The 21,308-nt window shown below is 60.0% G+C and overlaps 1 protein-coding gene across 5 annotated transcripts in view; it reads right to left on the minus strand.

The window, feature by feature from the left end:
- Window positions 1-2,247: 2,247 nt before the first annotated feature.
- Window positions 2,248-21,308, minus strand: part of PRDM15 (PR/SET domain 15) — a 48,537-nt gene continuing 29,476 nt past the window's right edge. For 3 of the 5 annotated variants that reach the window (XM_084873587.1, XM_084873588.1, XM_084873586.1), the window contains 13 exons: window positions 18,897-19,064; window positions 17,912-18,006; window positions 16,763-16,894; window positions 14,348-14,482; window positions 13,463-13,626; window positions 12,618-12,697; window positions 12,184-12,303; window positions 11,367-11,498; window positions 9,527-9,610; window positions 8,927-9,102; window positions 8,443-8,523; window positions 6,774-6,983; window positions 2,248-5,560 (listed from right to left, as the gene is read on the minus strand). In XM_084873587.1, coding sequence (XP_084729713.1) covers window positions 5,081-5,560; window positions 6,774-6,983; window positions 8,443-8,523; window positions 8,927-9,102; window positions 9,527-9,610; window positions 11,367-11,498; window positions 12,184-12,303; window positions 12,618-12,697; window positions 13,463-13,626; window positions 14,348-14,482; window positions 16,763-16,894; window positions 17,912-18,006; window positions 18,897-19,064 — 2,057 coding nt within the window. In that variant the 3' untranslated portion in view covers window positions 2,248-5,080. The remainder of the gene's footprint in view (window positions 5,561-6,773; window positions 6,984-8,442; window positions 8,524-8,926; window positions 9,103-9,526; window positions 9,611-11,366; window positions 11,499-12,183; window positions 12,304-12,617; window positions 12,698-13,462; window positions 13,627-14,347; window positions 14,483-16,762; window positions 16,895-17,911; window positions 18,007-18,896; window positions 19,065-21,308) is intronic. The other 2 variants (XM_084873589.1, XM_084873590.1) reach the window with 2 other exon arrangements.

The raw sequence follows: 21,308 nt of genomic DNA on the forward strand, positions 1-21,308 counted from the left end.
CGTAGGTAGCTCTCAGGGGTGTGATGCACAGTGAAAAGCTGCCAGTCTTCTCGGTCCCCAGCAGGGGGCGTGCAGGAGGCAGCCGGTCAATTATTTCCTCTCATCATTGATGTTTCTCTCTCTTTCTCCCTCTCCCTTCCTCTCTGAAATCAATTTTAAAAAATTATTTTTTAAAAAGCCAGTCTTAAAAAACATAGTATACTGACGGTGATGATAGACACACAAACCACAAGCGATGAACTTGTATAGCATTTCACACACACACACACACACACACACACACACACACATTGTCCCTCGATTGCCGTGACAGAATACCACAGACTGGGTCGAATATAAAAACCCCAGAAATGTACCTCTCACAGCTCTGGAGGCTGGAAGTCCAAGGTCGGGGTGCTGGCAGATGTGGTGTCTGTTGAGGGCCCACTCCTGGTTCACAGATGTGTCTTCTCGCTGTCCCCTCTTGGGGGGAGGACAGGGGGGGCTCTGGAGTCTCTTCCAGAGAACAATGGTCCGTCCCTGAGGGCCGCCCTCACGGCCTGACCACCTCCCGAAGGCCCCACGTTTGTGGGAGAAAGTCTGGCTCAGGCCACGCTCCAGCTGTCACGCAAGGGAACGACGCACTGGCCCTCCTGAGGAGCTGGGTCCCCTGCGTGGAGCAGGCCGAGCTCAGAGAGATCCCAGGCCCCCCATCCTTCCTCTCCCTGGGAAGCGTGCTGGGCCAGGCTCTCTGGGCAGGCACAGGCGGGTCCAGGCCCCATGGCAGAGACACCTGCCCCTGGGGGTCTCCCTTTTTCTGGAGCAGCTGTGGGAAGCAGACCCGTCGATGGGGAGAGGCGGCGTGGGTGCGGAGTGCCACACATCAGGTGCCCCTGGGAGTGGCAGCGCCTGCACCTGGGACGGTGGGGCTCCAGTAGGGGGAGCCTCCGCTCTGTGGGGAGCAGGGGCAGGTGGGAGGGCTGGTCCAGCCAGCTGTGTCCAGGCAGCACAGGGCCACATCTGGTAACTGCGCTGTCTGCATCACCACGCAAGTATGGCCATCCGGTCCTGCCATTGCAAAGCAGGACCCCCGGATGCTGCTGCATTCAAGCGAGAATAAATACTGAGGAGGAGGCAGCCAGGGGCCCATCCATCTCCCCCTTACTGCCAGAATCTCTCTCTGTGTGTGTTTTAATCCTTTTTGATTTCAGAGAGGGAGAGGGAGAGAAACATCAATGATGAGAGTGAATCATTGATCATCTGTCTCCTCCTGCACGCCCCACAGTGGGGATCGAGCCTGATTGTGGCCTGATCAGGAATGGAACCGTGATCTCCTGGTTCATAGGTGGATGCTCAACCACTGAGCCACGATGGCTGGGCCCGGCGTCTGTTTTCAATGCAGTGAAAGCACTGTTTGCAGGTGGGTGTGTCCCTCGGCTGTTAGCGGAGCCAAGCACAGCGTGGCAATCTGGCTTCTCCCAGAAGCACAGGGGATGGATGAACCAAGAGTGACGGACAGCACCCGCCACCGCCACTGCCCAGGGGTGGTCTGGAAGGCCGGCCGGGTGCAGGGCCTGCAGGCCTGGCGCAAACAAGAAGGAGCTCAGAGTTCGCTGTTAAAATAATGGACCCTTCCCTGGCCAGATGCACCGCTACCCGATGCTATCAAATCTATGACTCAGGTGTGTAAGACGTCTCAGAGTTCAAATCCTTAGGAGACTGGGTGACAGGTTAGGTGCTGCATAACTTTACAATGACCATCCCTCAAATCTCAATATGTCATTGTTAATCCTCATGCAAGGATATTCCTTCCATTGATTTTTAGAGAGAATGGAAGGAAGGGAGGGAGGAAGGGGGGAGAAAAAGAGAGAAACATTGATGTGTGCTGTGCAGGTCGACGCTCTAACCAGTGAATCGCACCAGCCAGAGTGGACATGTAATTTAATATTTGACCAACGAGGGGTTGTTGTAGACCACCAGCCCAAAAAATGCCCAGAGAAAGCTCTCCCCTCTCTGGCTCCGCATCTTTTTTTGTGTCTGCTCTCTAATCTAAGCTTTGCAAGAAACGCTACCTGCACCTTCTTTGTTCACCTTTTTTAACCCCTGGGAAAGCCTGTTAGACCTCACAGAGCATTTCAAGTAATCCAAGCGTTTTCCGGTTCCAGGCTGCGGAGAAACCAAACTGCCGTCGGCAGCCGGAAAACAACTGTTCTCCTAATATGTCAAATGCGTCACCCCCTGGAACAGGCGGTTGGAGAGAGGGCCAGCGATGGAAAACACAGGTCACAGCACCTTTTATTTTTCATTAGACAAATGGATGGGACACGAAACACACCAACTTCTCCGAACAGTCGTAGTGAGCTTCAAAACCAAGGGCAACGTCTGGACAGCGCCCCCAGGTGGGCAGCGCAGGCCTCACGCCTTCGGGCGCGGTAGCCGGGGAAACATGTGTGCGGTCCGTGATGTGCCTCCCACGCCCGGGTTCTCCAGAGCGGATTCCTGTGGGGCACAGAGGGGGCGTCGGCAGAGAGCACGTCCCGGGTTCAGCCGGTTCGGGGGCTCAGTCCCTTCCTGCCGCCGAGCTCGGAAGCCAGGTGTCCGAACTGGGGTCCAACACCCCGAGGTTCGCGCCGTCTTGTGGCCCAGAGTGACACCACGTTACAAATCCAGAGGCCCCAATAAATTCTCATGATTTATTCATTTAGAACGACCGGGTTGGATTCACAGAGCCTGGTGGCCACGAGGGCTGGGGCTCATTTGCTTCTGTGGCTACCGCTGTGCAACTGGGACCAGTTAACAATGAAACGTTCCTGCTAGTGAACAGTGACACAGACACAGAACAACCTACAGGCAATGACACGGGGCTGAGCAGAACTTGGGGTTCTGGCTCCCCAGCTTCTTCCACGTGCACTCAGAGCAGCTGTCTGAAGACACCTGACCCCGTCCCCTCAGACAGCGGCCTATGAAGACCACGTCCATCCAAGTCCATCCTCAGGACTCCACCTCATTTTTGTTTGGAGTTCCCACTTATCAGAACAAGAAGTGTTGTTATCCGCACGTCATTAAGTGGACAGCGGTAGGACACCGGGCCGCACAACCTGCGTTAGGCTCTTTAAGAACATCCGGGGCATTCTTACTCTAGGCACAAACACAACTTCTTTAAAAAAATAAAACTGTGATTTAAAAGGCCTTTGCTTCACAAGGAAGAGGAATAAACGTGAAATGCTAGCAGATGTTTGATCGTGTCTGTGTTTTTTTGTTTTGTGTTTTTTTTCACTTGGTCATTTGCCCTTTATACTCTGCAAATGCAAAAAGGAGTTGTCAGTGTGTCGGTGATTCTTAAAAAATCTCTTAGGAACCCTGGCATTGTGGGCAATCCCGTGGGTACATTTGGAGAACGGAGACAATATTTTAGAAAATCTATCACCCCTCACCCAAATTCCTTTGATGGAACTATTATGTAAAAAGCAGGTAATTATATACATAAATAACATAAAAATAATTATCATAAATTAAAAAGTCACACAATCTCCCACAATGACTTCGACCACCAGAGGTGAGAGCAGGGAGTGTCTGGATGAGCTGGTGGAGGAGGGGGCTCTGCAGGCGTCTCCTCAGTTCATGGAGGCGGGTATTGCACAGAACAGACGCCAGCCCCGCCCTCAGACTCTCACCACTCGGAACAGGTGAGGTGCTGAGAAAATTCATTTTGCGCAACAAATGGTCCTCAGCCTCACAGGCAGCGTCATTCAGCCACTGCCGCCTCCTATTCAGTCTTTCTTCACGAGGGTCTCCCAAATCAATCAGGGTCTGGGACAGAGCGAGCAAGGACAAATAAGGCAGATGTATCCTTTCATTTTGGATGGCGTTAAAAATCAAACTTCATTCTGTTTTGCTGGCGGAGCGGCCGGAGGGCGGGCTGCTGTGGGCCCAGCCTCGCCCACCACCCGGATGTAGTGTCCCGGGAAGCAGGCCCGGCTGCTACTCAGCACGTTCTTGATCCCATCAGTGGCTCTGCTCCTGAGCTAACCTCTGCTCTCCTTACTGCCTGCCGGGAAATGGCGGGATCACTGTGTTTTAGAGAAACCCAATGCTTTCCAAGCTTATCCCACATTTGTACAGAAAATTGATCTTGAAAATTGATCATCAACCTTTGGAATTTTAAACGGGAGAAAACACATGGATTTCCGCCCTGTTTAACAGTTCGGGGGGTTTGGGCTGCACCTCAGTCATGATGAACACACGTGGTGGCGGGGAAGCCACCCCCACAGGGGCCACCGGCAGGGGCAGCACGAGGCTTCCTTGTTGCCCACACTGTGTGCCCCTGTGCACGGGGGCAGCTGTGTAGCCTGGACATGGACCGACCGTCCTACAGTGCAAATGACTTCGCATGTTAAATAAAAACAGAGGAACATGGCCACAGCGGAGTCTCGAATACATAATCTATGCTTGAAATGAAGTAAAAAAAAAAAAAAATGATCCTAAAAACTAATTAAATTACAAAGAGGCCTTTCTGCCTGAGTCAGCGACCTCATGACCTCCGTCCGGGACGGCCCTGAAGCCAGAGGAGGCCCGTGCTCCCACAGCCGTCTTCTCACACACGCTTCAGCCCGAAGCCGTGACACAAATTCCACTCAGCTCAGATTTCAAAGCGGAGACTCAGTGTCACTGCAGCTTGTCACCACCCGTGGGACCGTCCACGTTTTGATACAGTGACTGAATCCCAGAGGAAAAATAAAACAAGCCTTATGCTCCTAACAACACAGGGCTGCCTCCTGGGATCCTGCTTCTCCGGAAGTGTTCTCTCTGAAGCAGTGCCCACCAGACCCACCTCTCCTGGGGAAGGCTGGGGGCATGGCCACAGCCCAACCAGCTGCCCGGCTGAGGCAGTGCCTGCCACCTGCTTGGGTCTACAGCCGCCTGCCACAGCCAAGCTGGAGGACCGTGATGGCCGCTGGGGGATTTGGAGACGATTCTGCAAAAGCTAAGTCAACCTTACTTGCATTGCAACGGGTGATTCCTTTTCCTGTTTGGTATCCAGCAAACAAATCTCAGCAATACACGGGGAAGCCTATCCGAGGCTCCCCTTCCGCCCGGCGCCTCAGTAGCTGTACATCTGCTGCTGCTGCTCGGCCGGCACCTGGGGCTGCGCCGCGGGCGGGGGGGCGGCCTGCGGCTGCGGGGCCGGCAGCACGTCCGTCTGGGGCACGGCCCGCCACGTGAGCGGGTGCTGCTCACCGAGCTGGTTCCCCAGCGGCGTGATGGAGTTGACCAGCGTGGTCAGGTTGATGAAGTGGGCCACGGACTGCGGGTTCGAGGTTTCCGGCTGCGGGTGCAGCTGGATGTCGTTCTGGCGGTTGTGCAGCATGGCGGAGCCACTGACGGTGTCAAAGGTCACGGTCAGGATCGAGTTGTCCAGCTGCAGCTGCCGTTCCGGGGTTGTGAGGTGCCCGACGGCCACTGGCTGCAGGTTGGTAAACTGAGTCCCCGCTGCCGTGGTGATGGGCGTCACGGTGATGTTGGTCAAGCCGACCGAGCTCGATGGAGTGGTCACGTTCGGGTCTCCCAGAGTCACCACCACCTGGAAGAGCCAACATAAGCGTGAGTTCCACTGAAACCAGTCTGGCTCAGTGGACAGAGTGTTGGCCTGCGGACTGAAAGGACCCAGGTTCGATTCCGGTCAAGGGCATGTACCTTGGTTGCAGGCACATCCCCAGTAGGAGGGTGTGCAGGAGCCAGCTGATCAGTGTTTCTCATCAATGATGAGTGAGAATTAACAGTTGGCTGCCTCTTGCACACCCCCTACTGGGGACGTGCCTGCAACCAAGGTACATCTCCCATTGATGCTTCTAACTCTCTATCCCTCTCTCTTCCTCTCTGTAAAAAATCAATAAAATATATAAAAAGAGTGAGTCCCTGCACGGGGACGACGCAGGTCCTCTGCGCTGTGACTGGGCGGCTCATGGCGCCGGAATAAGCACCGCCCGCAGGAGAGAGCGAAGCACCTTCGGGTGGAGATGAAATCAGGTTAGTTTTGTCCTGACACAGTAGCTCTGGTGAAAGGGAGAAAAAGACACAGCCACAAGCACCGAGGCCATCGGGTCGAACTGAGAAGCAAAGGACTCTGGGGGCTAGAAAACAGGGAGGAAAGTGACTACGAGAAAGACGGGTCCCTGTGTATTCCCTCTGAAGGGCGTGGTGGGCAGTGAGAAGCCGGCTAGGAAGCTAACGGGGCAGCAGGAGCAACAGCTAACAGCGCTTCCTGTCCGGGGCAGAGGACGGGAGACCAGGTAAGCGTGTCCGCCAGCACCAGGCACACTGACGAGAGGTTTGGGGCCTCAGACCAACGCGAGGGAGGATGGCGAAGGGGAAGATTCTACTTCAGGCAGCAGATGGCTGGCGCCTGCGTCCTGCCGCCTCCAAGCCCCTCTGACGGCTCCTCCGGTTTGCAGGGTCCGCTCTCCCTGACGGGGCGGCAGGGGCACTGGGCCAGTCCACCGCGAAGAGACACTCTCACTCCTGCTGCCCAGCCAGGGGAGCGGCTCCCCTTACACCCACTGTCCTGCTGCCACTCACAGTGATGACAAGTGTGACTTCTTGGTCTACGCTGAGGTTGGCGAGTGCTTAGGTGAAAACGGCCCCCACAAGCATGACAGACGGGAGGGGAGCGGGTACATGTGGACTCCACCCGCCTCAATCTCCTTCACCCCCCCTCCCCGCCCCTGGCGCCCAGGGCAGCGGCCCCCCCACCGCCCCCACAGTGACTGGGCCCAGCTCGGCGCAGGGAGCGTCACCTGCTGGATGCTCTGCACGGCAGAGTCGGTCTCGTCGCCCACGCCGCCCGTGAACGCGGGCTCCTTCTCCGAGAACTCGCTGAAGGCCGCGTCCTCCGGCACCGGCGCCCCCGCCTCCTCCTCCGGCTTCTGCTTCCTCTTGTGGCTTCTCCTGGCGGCTTTCACGGGCTTCCCTTCTGCCAGATCCTCCTGCTCCAGGCTCAGCTCCGGCTGCGGGAGAAGAAGTCTAAGCAGCTCGCAGGCCAATGGGTGAGCCCAAGCGGCCAGTGTGGTCCAGGGTCACACCCAGGGTCACATCCAGGGTCAGCGCTGAGGCTCTCGGGCCTTCAGCTGCCGCAGGAAACGCAGTGGCCACAGTCTGATCACTTGCGTTTCTAAAGACCGAGGCAAGTTCCAGGGATTTGTGTTAAGTGGAGGAAATTACATACAAGTCGCATTTTATAAAGCTACATTTTGGGGTGAAATATAAACAAAAATATAAAAAACAAAATTTGTAAGCCACTGTTTCAGCCCTGATGCGCTCGGCCTGAGGCTAAAATGTTTCCACATCAGGTTCTCACCCCCAGAATGTCTTGGATCAAAACGGGTTTGACCACAGGAACAAGGCGGTCATCTCCTCGGGGGACAGCAAACAGGCCCAGCCATCACAGCGACCCAGATGGTGCCCCAGATGCTTTCCTGAGGCCCCTGGGTGGGGTGTCCAGCCAGGAACTCCATTCCAGTCCTCCACCCTCCTGGGCCTCCCTCTGGGGCCCTCCCGTAAGTCTTGGTCCAATCCAGGGGCAGGGAGACCCAGAAGAAGCCTGCCAGGCATGGTCACGTGGGACTGCCCTCACGGAGTGGGGGGTGGAGGGCAGAGAAGGTGGGACGGCGCCTCAGGGGCACTCCGGGGGTTCTCACACTCACTGTCCAGCCTGGCACCTGAGCTCTGTGCTAAAAAAAAACACCATTTCATAAAGAAAGAGGTAGAAATATGACTTTAAAACAGCTCAGAGTGGACATGTTCTCTTTATAATAAAAGAAATTTTTATGAAGGCATTGCCTAAAAGCTCCTTTAAAAAGTGGGCTCATCTACATATAAAGTGAATTTTCGTATAGAACCTAATTATGCTAAGCTCTCCTGGGAACTACCTGTGATGGTTAATGTTAATGCCCACTTGGCTGGAGCAGGGGGCCAATTGTTTGGTCAAACAGTCCAGATGCTGCTGTGGAGGTATTCTTTAGACGACACTGACATTAAATCTGTGCACACGGAGTAAAGCAGACTGCCCTCTGTTGTAAAGCAGGCTGTCCTCATCCAATCAGGCGAAGGCCCCGGGAGAGAAGACTGAGGGCCCGGGAGGGAGAGAGAATTCTGCCTCCCTGGGCCTGCAGACGCGAGCTGCAACATCCACCCTGCCCTGGGTCTCCTCTGCCTCCACCTGAGATTCCAAACTCACCAGCCTCCACCGTCACTCCTTAAAGTTCTAGAAACTTACAGAAACGAAAAGGCTCTTGGAGACAAGACTGACCAAAACGATGGAGCACGAAACAAAGGTGAGACGCAAAGCATGGACTACAGGGCTTCCCAAAGTGCTCCCGACACCTGCGGGGGTTCCGGAGACCCCACCCGAGGGTGTCCGCCTGTCCGGGAGTCCCCATGCCCGCCCACGGGCGGCGCTGCGCCCACCTGCACGATGCCGATGGAGGAGGCGTCGATGGTGGTGGTCTCCGGCAGGTGGTCCAGGTCATCGATCCTCACGGCCAGCACCTGTGGGAGAGCCGGAGCAGTGAGCGGACGGTCCTCAATGCCACCCTGGGACCGCACCACCACCACCTGGACACGCCCGCTCTGCACCTTTCTTAGCCACTCAAAGGGAAGACCGGGGCACGGGGCCGGCTTCTCCTTTCCTCCTGCTGTAATCCCAGTGAAAAGGAACCTGGACCCTTAGCAACAACAGCAAGGCTCTTCCCTCCGGTCACGCAGGGCCTCCCTCCCACAGGCAGGTGCTGCCATGCAGAGGGAATGAGACCCAGGCCCGGCCTCCAGGACTTCCGGGTCTGCAAAGGGGCAGACCCATGAGCCAGGGTGGTGGGGTCTCCGGTCAAAAGGAGCTCGCCCCAGGCGGAGGGCAGAGGGACCAGGGGGTGGGGGCAGGGAGGAGAATGCTCACCTCTGGGTGCTTGCGTCGCATGTGTCTGCTCATGGAGGCCCTGGTGGACACCTTGGTCCCGCACAGCTGGCAGCTCTGTGCCTCCACCTTGTCGTGCGTGAGCTGCACGTGCTTCTGCAGCATGTACTCGGTGACGTACTTCTTGTCACACACGGAGCAGGTCCACTGCTTGCCCACTACACACACACACACACACACACACACACACGCACACACACGCACACGCGCACACACACACACGGAGGAAAAGACAAGCACAGGTCATGAGCGAGGCTGGCCCACAGCCGGCAGGGTAGGCAGGAGGCCGCGTCACCCCCTGCGTGTGCTGCGGGGCCGTCCCAGGTCAGGCCAGAGGGACCAGCACAGCCCCAGCGAGGAGGGACAGTGGCCTCCTCCCGCCTGAGCGTGGAGCCACGTCATCGCTCCAATAACTGAAACTATAAGGGTAGATATCTGAAAGCTGTACTGGGCTGATTTTTAGGGGCCGCCACTGAGGCGGACGGCACCCAATACTCTAAAACAGCCTGCAGTGCAGGGTCACACGGCCGTCCCACCCTCCGCCCCCCTGTCCCTCCCACCCCCAGGCAGCACCCTGCTTACCCGTGTGGATGAGCTTGTGGGTCTCCATGGTGTTCCTCTCACTGAACGTCTTTCCACACAGTTCACACATGAAGTCTTTAATCCCTGCAGAAAAAGGTATACTTGCTGAAATCGGTTTGGCTCAGTGGATAGAACGTCGGCTCGAGGACTGAAAAGTCCCAGGTTCGATTCTGGTCAAGGGCATGTACCTTGGTTGTGGGCACATCCCCAGTGGGAGGTGTGCAGGAGGCAGCTGATCGATGTTTCTCTCCCATCGATGTTTCTAGCTCTCTATCCCTCTCTCTTCCTCTCTGTAAAATCTCAATAAAATGTTTTAAAAAAAGGCACACTTAACTCAGAGGTTTGTCATGCTCTACCTACAGGCAGCAGGAGGCTTGTCCCTGACACAGGTCAGTACTCGGAGGCTGCGGGGAAGGCAGGTTGCCAGAGGCAGAGCAAACGTTTGCTGGTAGGCACTGAGGTGAGGCTTGGGAACTCTGCCCTCTGCAGGTGGCTTCGCGAGGTGCTTCCTCAGGAAGGGAAGGGGGCAGGTCATTTCAGCCCAGGGCCCACAGAGTGCCAGTCATTCCGAGTGAGCGGAATCCGACTCAATGAGCTTTATTCTGCACTAGCTCATGCCAAGGGAAGGCAGACACCACACTTACGAAACAGGTGGTCACGTTACCCCAGTGCCCTCCCTGACCATCTGTCTGGGGCGAGCATCCTGCTTGCCTGCAACCTGGGAAGCAAGCATCGGGTGAGCAAGGCAGATGTACTCCCCAAACTGGTAAGAATGTGGAGGGAGAAAGCCTCTAAAACAAAGGTTCCTCCAAATGGAACAAGTCACGTGAGCTGAAGGGCCCAGTGACTGGGGCCTGTGAGTACATACGGAGCTCCCAGAGGCACAGGGCCTGGGCCCACCGGGCTGGAGGAGGGGCCGCAGGGGCAGAGGCCACCACCCGCTGGCAGTGGGTGTGCAGCAGGGGGAGCGGCAGGCTGGCGGCAGAGCAGGGTTGGGGAGCAGTATAGCATGGCAGCACTAGAGGGGCCGGGACGCAGGCCCGGGGGAGCAGGAAAGCTCCCCGGAGAAGGTGAGGCAGGTAACGGGTGAGCTTCCCAGGAAGACACGGGCAGCACACACTGTCCAAGCCGTGCTGGGGACCCGAGCAGACCTCATGGTGGCCTGGACAGATAGCTGAGGCGCACGGTAAGCTGGGCCAGGCGTAGAGGACCCCAGGCCATTTTAGGGAGGACAGGGAACCCCGGTAAATAGGCTTGTGCCAGGAATGTCGACTCAGACAAATCCCACCAGGACAAGCTTCCTTCTGCTCTGGTGTCCACCTGAACCCCCCCCACACCACACGGACCCACATGTCAACGTTTACACACAGCGGGCTCACACTGGTGTGGCAGAGGCTGCTTTCCTTCTGCGCGAATCTCACTGGTTTTGATGGCTGCCTTCTTCATGGCCGCACAACTGAGCCACTGCCCTGCCGATGGACACTTAAGATGCCCCAGATCTGAGGTCAGCCTGCACACACCTCTGGGGCCCTGCTTGATCCCTTCCTGGCACACATTCCCACAGGGAATGGCTGAGCCGGGCAAGGGCTCTGCAGAACTGGCAAGTGTCGCCAAACTCCCGGGCGAGTCTGGCAGCGCCTGGACTCCTGTGCGCACGCGCAGTGACACGCACCAGGGCGCCTGCCGGGACGGGGCGCCTTCCAGATGCCCGAGGTTTCCCACACCTCCCAGGGCAGAGCTCGCTTGGACCGGCCGCTGGGAGCGAAGGAAGGTGAGAAGCAGCCAGCGAGGCGCCCTCTCGGGCCGTTTCGGCACGAGGCCCGGCGGTTGCCGCACTCACCGATGTGCCGCTTGTAGTGCTTGAGCATGTTGACCTTCTGCGCGAACTTGCGGTGGCACTCCTTGCACTCGTACTCCTTGATGCCCTTGTGCAGCTTCATGTGGTGGCGCAGCGCGTGCTTGGTCTTCATGCCTGCGGGCAGAGGCCGGTGGGCGCCCGCACCTGGACCCCCACAGACCGCGCCCTGGACCCGTCTCTGCCCGTGCCCCGGGTCCCCCTAATGCCTGGATCCCCCTAATGCCCTGGATCCCCCTACAGACCGCGCCCTGGACCCGTCTCTGCCCGTGCCCTGGGCCCCCCAAATGCCTGGATCCCCCTAATGCCCTGGGCCCCTAATGCCCTAGATCCCCTAATGCCCTGGATCCCCTAATGCCCTGGACCCCCTAATGCCCTGGACCCCCTAATGCCCTGGATCCCCTAATGCCCTAGATCCCCTAATGCCCTGGACCCCCTAATGCCCTGGATCCCCTAATGCCCTGGATCCCCTAATGCCCTGGACCCCCTAATGCCCTGGGCCCCCTAATGCCCTGGGCCCCCCTAATGCCCTGGATCCCCCGAATGTCCAGAATCCCCCTAATGCCCTGGACCCCCCTAATGCCCAGGATCCCCTAATGCCCTCGACCCCCTAGCACCTGTGCCCCTGACCCCCCTCCGGGGCCCACACCCCAGCCCTGGGCAGGCACAGGTGTCGGGGATGCAGGAAGGGGGAAGGGAAGGAGGGCTCAGCTCTGAAAGGCTCTCCCCACACCGGGGAGCCGACAGCTGCCCCCTGGAGGCCCAGCTCCAGTGCCACGTGGGCGGGCGCCTGGGACCGCACCTTTCCCGCACTCGGCGCACAGGTACTCCCGGATGTTGTCGTGCACACGCATGTGCTCCTTCAGCATGTCCTTCCTGGCGAAGGACTTCCCGCACTGCTCGCAGGCGTGGCTCTTCACACCTGCCAACCAACGCCCACGTCAGTCCTGGCCCGCAGGCGGGGGGGTAGGTGGGGGGGGCATCAGGGCAGTGACTGGGGGGAAGGGGCCCCTTCCTCCACCTCCTCGGAGCCTCCCCGGGCTCTCTGGCCACCAGGTCCGAGGCCCCGGAGGGCGGTGAGGCAGGGAGGTGCCGGCCGACACCGGGGCCAGGACAGGAGAGGCGGACGGGGAATGCGCTGAGGGGGACGATGCGGGACCGCTCTGCGCACGGAGCCCGCGGGGAAGGCAGCCCCCACCTCCGAGCAGCCGGGCCTGCGCCTGCCGGAGCGCCTACCCGTGTGGATGAGCTTGTGCCGCTCCAGGTTCCCGATGCTGTTGAAGATGCGCCCGCAGATCTCGCAGGGGTGGATGTACCTGAAACAGACGGAAGCTCAGGGCGGGCGCCCGTGGGAGAGCGCCTGCAGCAGGCAGCCCTTTCCCGGGCACACATGAGACCAAAGCGGTAACGGAGAGGACAGCAGTCAGAGACTGCGGGGCTGTGGTGAACTCAGTGTCGCCAACTCAAACCCACGTTTCAGCCCTGACCCCCAGCCCCCAGAAGGGGACTGTGTCTGGAGGTCAGGGCTTAACAAGTGGTGAAGCTGAGCTGGTCTCTGGCACATGGCTGCACCAGGATGGCTGGTGTCCTTATAGAAAGGGTGAGTGTGCACACGGAGGCACAGGCCGTGGGATGACACGTGCAGACACGGGCGATGAGGGCCGTGTATAAGCCAAGGAGGGGCATGGGGCAGAGTCCCTCTCTCAGTCGGAGTGAGGCAGCCCTGAGACACCATGATCTCGGACCTCCGGCCTGCACACTCTGTCCTGGCCATCCGAGCTGGCCACTGCGGCCGTAACCATCACACCGCTCAGGCTTGGAGCACGGGCTCCCGCTGCAGCCCGATGGGGGGCCGGCCTTCGGGAACACTGATCACCGGGGAAAGGGTGGCTCCCCAGGCCTGTACTGCGCCGCCGGGGCTGAGTCCTGGCAGGGTCAGGCCGAGGCAGGACCGGTGGAGGATCGTGCTTCCCCAGCACCCGTGGGGCTCCGGAGCAGAGGGACTTGCCCCTCCAGCATGGCTTCTCTGCCCCTCCCTTGGGCCCCTCCCTTGGGCCCCTCCCCCGGGGAGAAAGCCTCACTTCTGCACGTTGGGGTCGGGCAGGTTCTCGCGGTGGATGACCATGTGTGCGTGGTAGGTGGCCTTCAGGGCAAAGCGCCGGTTGCAGGTGCTGCAGCCGTAGCCCTTCTCCTTGTGCACCTCCATGATGTGCTTCAGGTACTCCTTCCCGCGGCCGAAGGTGAGCTGCGGAGGGAACACGCTCACGTCGCAGCGCTCACAGCTCGGCTCGCGCTGCCGCGCACCGCGGTGGGGGGGGGGGGTGCTGTGAGAGCCGTCACCTGGCAGTGAGGAGGGCACGCCCAGGGCAGGGGCAGCCCTGGCAGAACTGTGCAGCGGGGATGTGAGAATGGACCCAGCTGCTCCCGGGCCTCCCGCTCCTCTTCAGACCAGCGGGGCCCGACCGCCTCCTCTCCACCCACTGACCTCCCTGACTTCACTCACACCCAAGGGTCGTGGCAGGCGCCCGGATGGGCACATGGGCTGGCAGAGAACATGGGCACCTGCACTCAACAGGAGTGAACTGCGCGTTCCCAGGCAGGGGACCCAGTGCATGGACCACCTTTATACAGCACGCCGCTGAGCCCGGGCCCTCTGAGCACAGAACTGCCCCCTCTGAGCACGCCCCACTTCCACGCACGGGGCAGGCCATGGTGAAGAGCCACTGGCCTGAGGGTGGAGGGAGGCCCCTCATGCGGCCGACCTCCAGGGAGCCAGATCCCAGCTGCTGAGCCACACAGCCATATGCAGGCCAGCCAGGAGAGAGGTTCTGCAGGGTGGTCATGTGACAGCAGTGAGACCAGCATGCTCCCGGAGAACCAAGTGACAGGAGCAGCCAGCAGGACAGCTGTGTCTGCAGTGGGCCCCCCCGGACTGAGCCCGCCGGGCCGGGCGAGCGGCCAGTTACCTGGCACCTTTTGCAGCTGTACTTGTGCGGCTCCGAGTCCGCGCTCTCGTCAGAATTGTCGTCGTTCTCCTCGGAGGAGATGCCGATCTTGCCGATGAACTCCTCCCTCTGGTGGTCGTCCATCAGCGCGATGTCCTGGAAGAGCCAGAGCCCGACCTCTAACCACGCGGCCAAGCTCTCCCGGCTCCGCAACCACTGGAGAGGCAGCGCCTCGGTGGGGAGGACACCCAGGGAGCTCCACCTGCTGCGAACCATGTGGGCCCCACACAGACACTCTCCCTCCGGTCACCGCACACCCCACTGCCCTGAGGGCAGACCCACCGGTCCTGCTCACATTCAAGTAATTCTGCAACGCGCAGCCCAAGCCCCTGACCTCCCGCGGGCCTGGGTGTGAGCCGGGTGCTGCCTGCTCTTGGGAACTCCTAAGATCCCTGGCCTCGATGGCGGCTTCTGTCAGTGGGCGGGGCAGTGGGTGGGGGCGGTGGCTTCTGTCAGTGGGCGGGGGCAGTGGGTGGGGGCGGTGGCTTCTGTCAGTGGGCGGGGGCAGTGGGTGGGGGCGGTGGCTTCTGTCAGTGGGCGGGGGCAGTGGGTGGGGGCGGTGGCTTCTGTCAGTGGGCGGGGGCAGTGGGTGGGGGCGGTGGCTTCTGTCAGTGGGCGGGGGCAGTGGGTGGGGGCGGTGGCTTCTGTCAGTGGGCGGGGGCAGTGGGTGGGGGCGGTGGCTTCTGTCAGTGGGCGGGGGCAGTGGGTGGGGGCGGTGGCTTCTGTCAGTGGGCGGGGGCAGTGGGTGGGGGCGGTGGCTTCTGTCAGTGGGCGGGGGCAGTGGGTGGGGGCGGTGGCTTCTGTCAGTGGGCAGGGGCAGTGGGTGGGGGCGGTGGCTTCTGTCAGTGGGCAGGGGCAGAGGCCTCTAAGGCCTCCTCCTGTGGGATGTGACCAGGCTGGCCCCGAAGTTCCTGAAGCTCCATTTACTTCTCTGCAAGACTGCAAGGGTCACGCCAGCAGTCATTCACTGGCAAGAAACACGGGATGGGCCCTGACTGGTTTGGCTCAGTGGACAGAGCGTCGGCCTGTGGACTGGGGGGTCCCAGTTTCGATTCCGGTCAAGGGCATGTGCCTTGGTTGCAGGCACATCCCTGGTGGGGAGTGTGCGGGAGGCAGCTGATCGATGTTTTTCTCTAATCGATGTTTCTAGCTCTCTGTCCCTCTTCCTTCCTCTCTGTAGAAAACCAATAAAATATATTTTTTAAAAAGAAAAGAAAAAGAAAAGAAACAGGGGATGAGCCGCTATGGGGGTGAGCCCGGCTGAGGGAGCAGCGTTGCAGGAGCCAGCAGCCACCACTGGGGGCAGGAGGCCTCGCTATGCTTGGTGGTCGGCCCCTGTCTCAGCAGCTCCTTCCAGCGGCTGCAGAGGGCGCTGTCCCCTTTCCCTGCCTCTGCCCATCTCAGGCAGAGGCTGCCAGCTCGCATGGCATGGAGGGCACGTCTCACCAGGGAGCAGATTCAGAACCGGGAGAACGGCTCCTTCAGAGAGCTCGCTCGCTCGCCCCTCCCCCTATGCCCTCGGCCGAAGCCCCAGATTTCAACAAGGGCCGCAGTCCCGTCTCTTCCACTGTGGACTCTCACATCGACCACACTGAACTCCAGTTTCTGTCAGCAAAGAGGGCACCCCTCTCTCGGAGAACTGCCTGGGGAGGACTAGCACCTGACCACAGACCACGGCCACGGGCACAGACCCGCTGGGCCCAGCACCTGTTGGGTCTAAGTTAATGCTCAGGGAAACCCGCTTTCCGTGGCAGGGCTCAGAGACGTGGGGGCGCAGAGGGGGGCAGAACTAGTACCCGCAGGTCCCGGTCGGGACACGGCAGGGTCCCGCGAAGTCCAAGCCCTTCTCCCCGAGGCTCTTTGCCCTCCTGGGCCCCTCCTCCTTCCTCAGCTTGGTCCACACGGCTCTGCGCCCGCACTGGAGCCCCCACACTCCTGCCTCGCCCCACTTTCTCCAGCATCTGCCCAGAGAAACCCCAACGTGCACTGGGCTGGGAACTGCTCATCGCTGAGCTGCAGGCTGGGGACAAGCGTGGGCACCCAGCTTCATCACCGAAGCCTCAGCACCACCTCCATCTCTGTCTTCCCTGGATCTGCACTTCTCCTGCCCGATGGCCCCAAGTCCTGGCCGCCTCCCCAGCTCTGGCCGCCTCCTCACTTCCCCGAGGCAGGGAGAAAGGAAGCAAACCCGGACCCCATCCGCCCGGCGGGAGGCCCCGGGCTGGAGCCCTGCGGAGGGGCTGCCCGAGGCCAGCCAACGGGCACGAGGCCGCACCTGACGAGAGGCGTGTGGCCAAGCTGACCGGCGGTCAGGACGCTGGGCAGAGGCCCCGCCCGTGTGAGCGGCCGGGGCAGCGGGCGCGGGGCGGCACGCACCTTGAAGTGGACGTGGATGTGGTCCCTGAGCACGTCCACGCGGAAGAACCTGCGGCCGCAGATCTCGCAGGTGTACTTCTTGTCGCCGTGGGTCAGCAGGTGCTTGTTCATGTTGCTCCTGCAGGAGAATACCTGCGGGCGGAGAGGGGACGTGGGGGCTCCGCTCACAGCACGGGCCACGCAGCGCAAACCGTAACCACCAACAGCTCCGTCTCCTCTCACAAAGGTCAACACTCCGGCCACGTGGCCCTGGCTGCCCCCTGCGGCCATTGCTCTCTGTCCGGATTGGCAGCTGCTCACGGGACTGTGTGTGGCTGAGAGCCAGCAGCTACCAAGCCCTGGCTGGTGCTTATGTTCCCGACGACCCCAGCTGGTGGGGGCGGGAAGCCCCTGTGGGAGCCCCCCACCCCCCGGGTCCCCCTGCAGCAAGTGCTCTGCGACCAAGAGGGACACGGTCCCTACCCCTGGGCATGCAGTGGACCTCCGCACGTCCTGGTCATGGGAGGCGGGTCTGAGGAGGGCCAAGGCCGCAGAGCTCATTCACAAAGAGCATCCCACTTCCGTGGCTCCTTGCGTGGCTCCCGCATGGCCGACAGCACCGGGGGCTCAGATGGGCAGTGCACTGCTGGACATTTAAGGTCACGCTAAGGAGTCGCCTGAACGGACCTGCTCCCAAGGGTGATATCATGCTTCGCTCACTCAGGGAACATGCCAGGAACACCCGTGGCCATGCAGTTGCTGGTGCTGTCCCTCGGAAATGCCAGAGGAGACAAGCACCGACAGACAGAATTAAGCCCCAGGACGGCCTTCCCCGGGGAGCGGCTCTCCTCTCTGCCAAGGGACACGTCTCAGAGATGCGGAGAGAGCGAGCATGTGCCTGGGCACACGCCGGTGGAGATGGTGGCAAACAAGGAAAGGGGCTCTAACCGAGGAAGCTCTCATCCCTAAGCTCCCTCGCCGGAAACACAGCTCAACAGCGAAGGATCACAGTGACGAGGCCACGAGTGAGTGGACACTGCAGCTTAGGACACCCTGAGAGTCATGTCCCCCCGGGACCATCCCCAGCAGGCAGTGGGCAGAGCTCCGACCCGTAGAGGCGGGAAGCGACGAGCTGTGTGTGTGTCCGGTGACGGGGCAGGCGGGCGTTACCTTGCCGCACACGGGGCACCCAGAAGGCTCCTTCTTGTAGCGCACCAGGCTCTCCCCGCTGGTCTCCAGGTCTTCCCTCTTCACCCGCCGGACGCCTGGCGTGCCCACCGCCCGAGCGAGAGAGGAAATACGTGACATCGGTCAGTTCCGCTGCAGCCAGTGTCATCCAGAGGATGAGACACAGCGGCCCACAGTGTGAGACTCATGAGTGAGCGGGGGCGGGCGTCCCTGGGCTCTGACGTGAGCATCAGCGCTAACCGCTGTGCTACAGGCTCCTGGGAGAGAAGAGACTGCAGCACCCTCGGTTCGGTGACAGGGCTCTGGCACCTGAAACATCTGGGAATGTGAGGGCAGCGAGTGTTTTCCACTTCACAGCGTGGAAGGTTCTAGCCAACGACCTAGCGGTGTCTGCGCCCAGTGACAAGGCAGGCTTCTCGGAGACGGCTCTAAGTAGGCAGGCTTTTCACTAAAGAGGCTAACGCTCATCCTTCAAATTAAACCAGCTGAATTAGGGCCTCGATGCAGAGTCAGCTGATAATAAAACCCTATGGGTTTCAGACTTCGGGGCTTCTTGGGGTGCACAGAGGAGGAGCCAGGGGAAACCAGTCAGGGCCCCCCAACGCCTCTGCCTGGATGCCGCTCCACGCACTCGGTGGAGAGCTCACCCGTGCAGTTCCCGTTTCCTTCCCGCTTTCTCTCGTGTGGAAAGCACTTTGCCAGAGTGCTGAAAACTCCCCGAGGAACTGTAATGACTGCATAGCACTCAATCCTACAGAGCGTGTTTCCTTAGCTCTTTCCCTCCTGGGTACTCAGGACATTCCCACTGTCCCCACAGTTCCCACCGACACTCCGAACCCTCCCTCGGCCCGAGCTGACTCCCCGCGCTTGAAGACTCCATCGGATGGTGGCAGGGTGAACCTGCGGCCAGAGGGCTGGTGACAAGACACCCCCACCCCACCCCCGAGCCTGCCTGCGCGGCGCTCACCCTCCAGGTGCCTCCGCTGGTGGTCCAGCATGACGTCCTTGCGGTAGAACATCTTGTTGCAGACTTCGCAAGCGAACTTCTTGTCCCCGTGCTTCTTCTTGTGCTTGGAGAGGTTGCTGTTGGTGGAGAAGAATCTGAAACACATCTCACATTGGAACGTCTTGTCATCTGTCCAGAAAGCAAGCAGACACGGCAGCTTTTAGGTCAACGGCAGCGGATGCAGGCTCCGTGGTGCGGCCGTGGGAGTGGCAGTGGGCGCGGGTGAAGGGTGGAGATGCGTGAGCACCACGCGGCCAGGAGGCCGGGTCACCCGTGCTGCTGTCCAAGCACAGGCTGGAGGGCTGGTTCCCAAGATTCAGCTCACCTCCTCCTGCCCCCAGGCCCAGCCACATCCTCCACCACACTCCTCGCCCCCACGGCATCCAACGATTCTGCCCAAACAACCACAGTGCTCCCCCGGGAATGGGCCAGTCCCCACCTGCTCCCTCTGTGGCACTGCGCCCTCCCTCCAGGCGCCAGGACGCCCCCTGAAGGCCTGCACTAGGTGAGCATGGGCAGCGGGCACCTGCATGGCGCCAGCACCCCTCCAGCTGTCTGTCCTTGCCCGGACCCCCTGGGCTCTCCCCTTGGTTCAGGGATCTCAGAGCCTCATACCCAGCACAGGCCCCGACCCTCTCCGTGTTGTGCTGTGCTCTGCCCCTCAACCCACCCCCATCCAGGGATCTGTCCCCCCACAAGCCCTAAGGCAGCCCTCACTGCCCACGGCCCCGCCGGGTCCCCCTGCAGGCGGGCATGACAGAGTGGGTCACGGGGCCATCCCCCTTCAGAGGGAGGCCTCAGGACACACCGTGACATCCTTGTCTCGGGCCTGGGGCTCCAGCCCGCTGACCTGCTCCTGGAGTCAGCAAACATTTGCCAAACACACAGATCCCTGAGGCTCACACAGCCCTGCTGCTGCCTACCCTGAATCTGATGGCTTCTCACTGTGCTGTGCACGGAGTCCATGGTGCGTTTAAACACCCCCTGCTCCCTCCAAACACACACCCACACACACAGGGTCTCAGACACACATGGGCCACACCGTCCTCTGTGGGGGCCGACCTGGTCTGTGGATGTCTTGCAACGCCCCCTCACACAGCCAGTGTGACACCAACATGTCCAGGCGGGTGGGGGGGGGGGTTAGGTGACCCCGATGTACAGCCCAGGTGCATCTACATGATCCCCTGTACACATACTCACATGTATGTAGTATGTGTGCTTAGTGTGCAAAACATGTTCATGCTTATTTCAGTGGCTATGTAACAGTCCACTTGGCTCCTTTACCACAATTTACTGCATTGTTTTCTATATTGTAGATAACTTAGTGACCTCAGTGAGGTAGGCAGTCTTCCCCTTTCTGCTCAAACTCCTGAGCACGGCTTCTTAGGGGTGGGACCACCAGACCAAGGGCGTCTGCATCTGCTTTGTGGAGGCCACACGCTCACTGGGCTGTCCCACCAGATCACAGAGATCCCACCCTCCCCGCGCCTGCAACACCACCCAGTGAGCCTCCCTCCTGGGCAGGTGCTCACAGCACAGGTGAGCCGCCCTCCCGGGCAGGCGCTCCACTAGTGTGGAAGGTACAGCGTGCCCGTGGCTTTAGCTTTCTCTCTCGCGAGGCCCTCCAGCATATGGTGAGAAATCACCTGCAGCTATTCCCGGCTCATCTGCTCAGGGAGAAAGGGCAGGCAGGGCTGTGGGCACGTCCCTCACTCAGGGTGGGTTTCCTGTGTGGCCTCCAGTCACCAGTTTAGGAATGCAGATGGGCATCTAGCTCCAACAACAACTCTTTCCACCAATAACCCTGGTGGCCTTGAGGTCTATATTTATCTCTATATATAAAAGCCTAAGCAACAGAACGACCAAATGACAGGTTGACCGGTTGCTATGATGCACACTGACCACCAGGGGGCAAATGTCCAATGCAGGAGCTGCCCCCTGGTGATCAGTGTGCTCCCACGGCCAACCTCCCACAGATGGCCAACCCCCCGCAGTCCCTCCCACTGGCCAGCCAACTTCCCACGGCCCCGCTCGCCAGCCAGGCCGAGGGACCCCACCTGTGCATGAATTTGTGCACCAGGCCTCTAGCATTTTAATAAAATGCAGTGACTGAGAACAGATGTCTATCCGTTGGGATCTGTGAGGGTGTGGGCGCAGGGCCACCCAGAGATAAGACAGCAGATTTCCAGAGAGCCGACCTGCATGGGAGCCTGGATGTGGAGCTTTGTTATTCACTAGCACAGTCTGATGGTCAAGGGCAGGGGTCTTCAAACTATGGCCCGCGGGCCGCATGTGGAGTCTGATCCGGCCCGCCAGGTTTTTTGGGCAGTGAGCGCAGCTGAGGTGTTACAGTAGGAATTAGTAGTTCATATA

This window comes from Pipistrellus hanaki (assembly GCF_964339955.1).
Source record: "Pipistrellus hanaki genome assembly, chromosome: 2".
In the NCBI taxonomy this organism is placed as follows: Eukaryota; Metazoa; Chordata; class Mammalia; order Chiroptera; family Vespertilionidae; genus Pipistrellus; species Pipistrellus hanaki.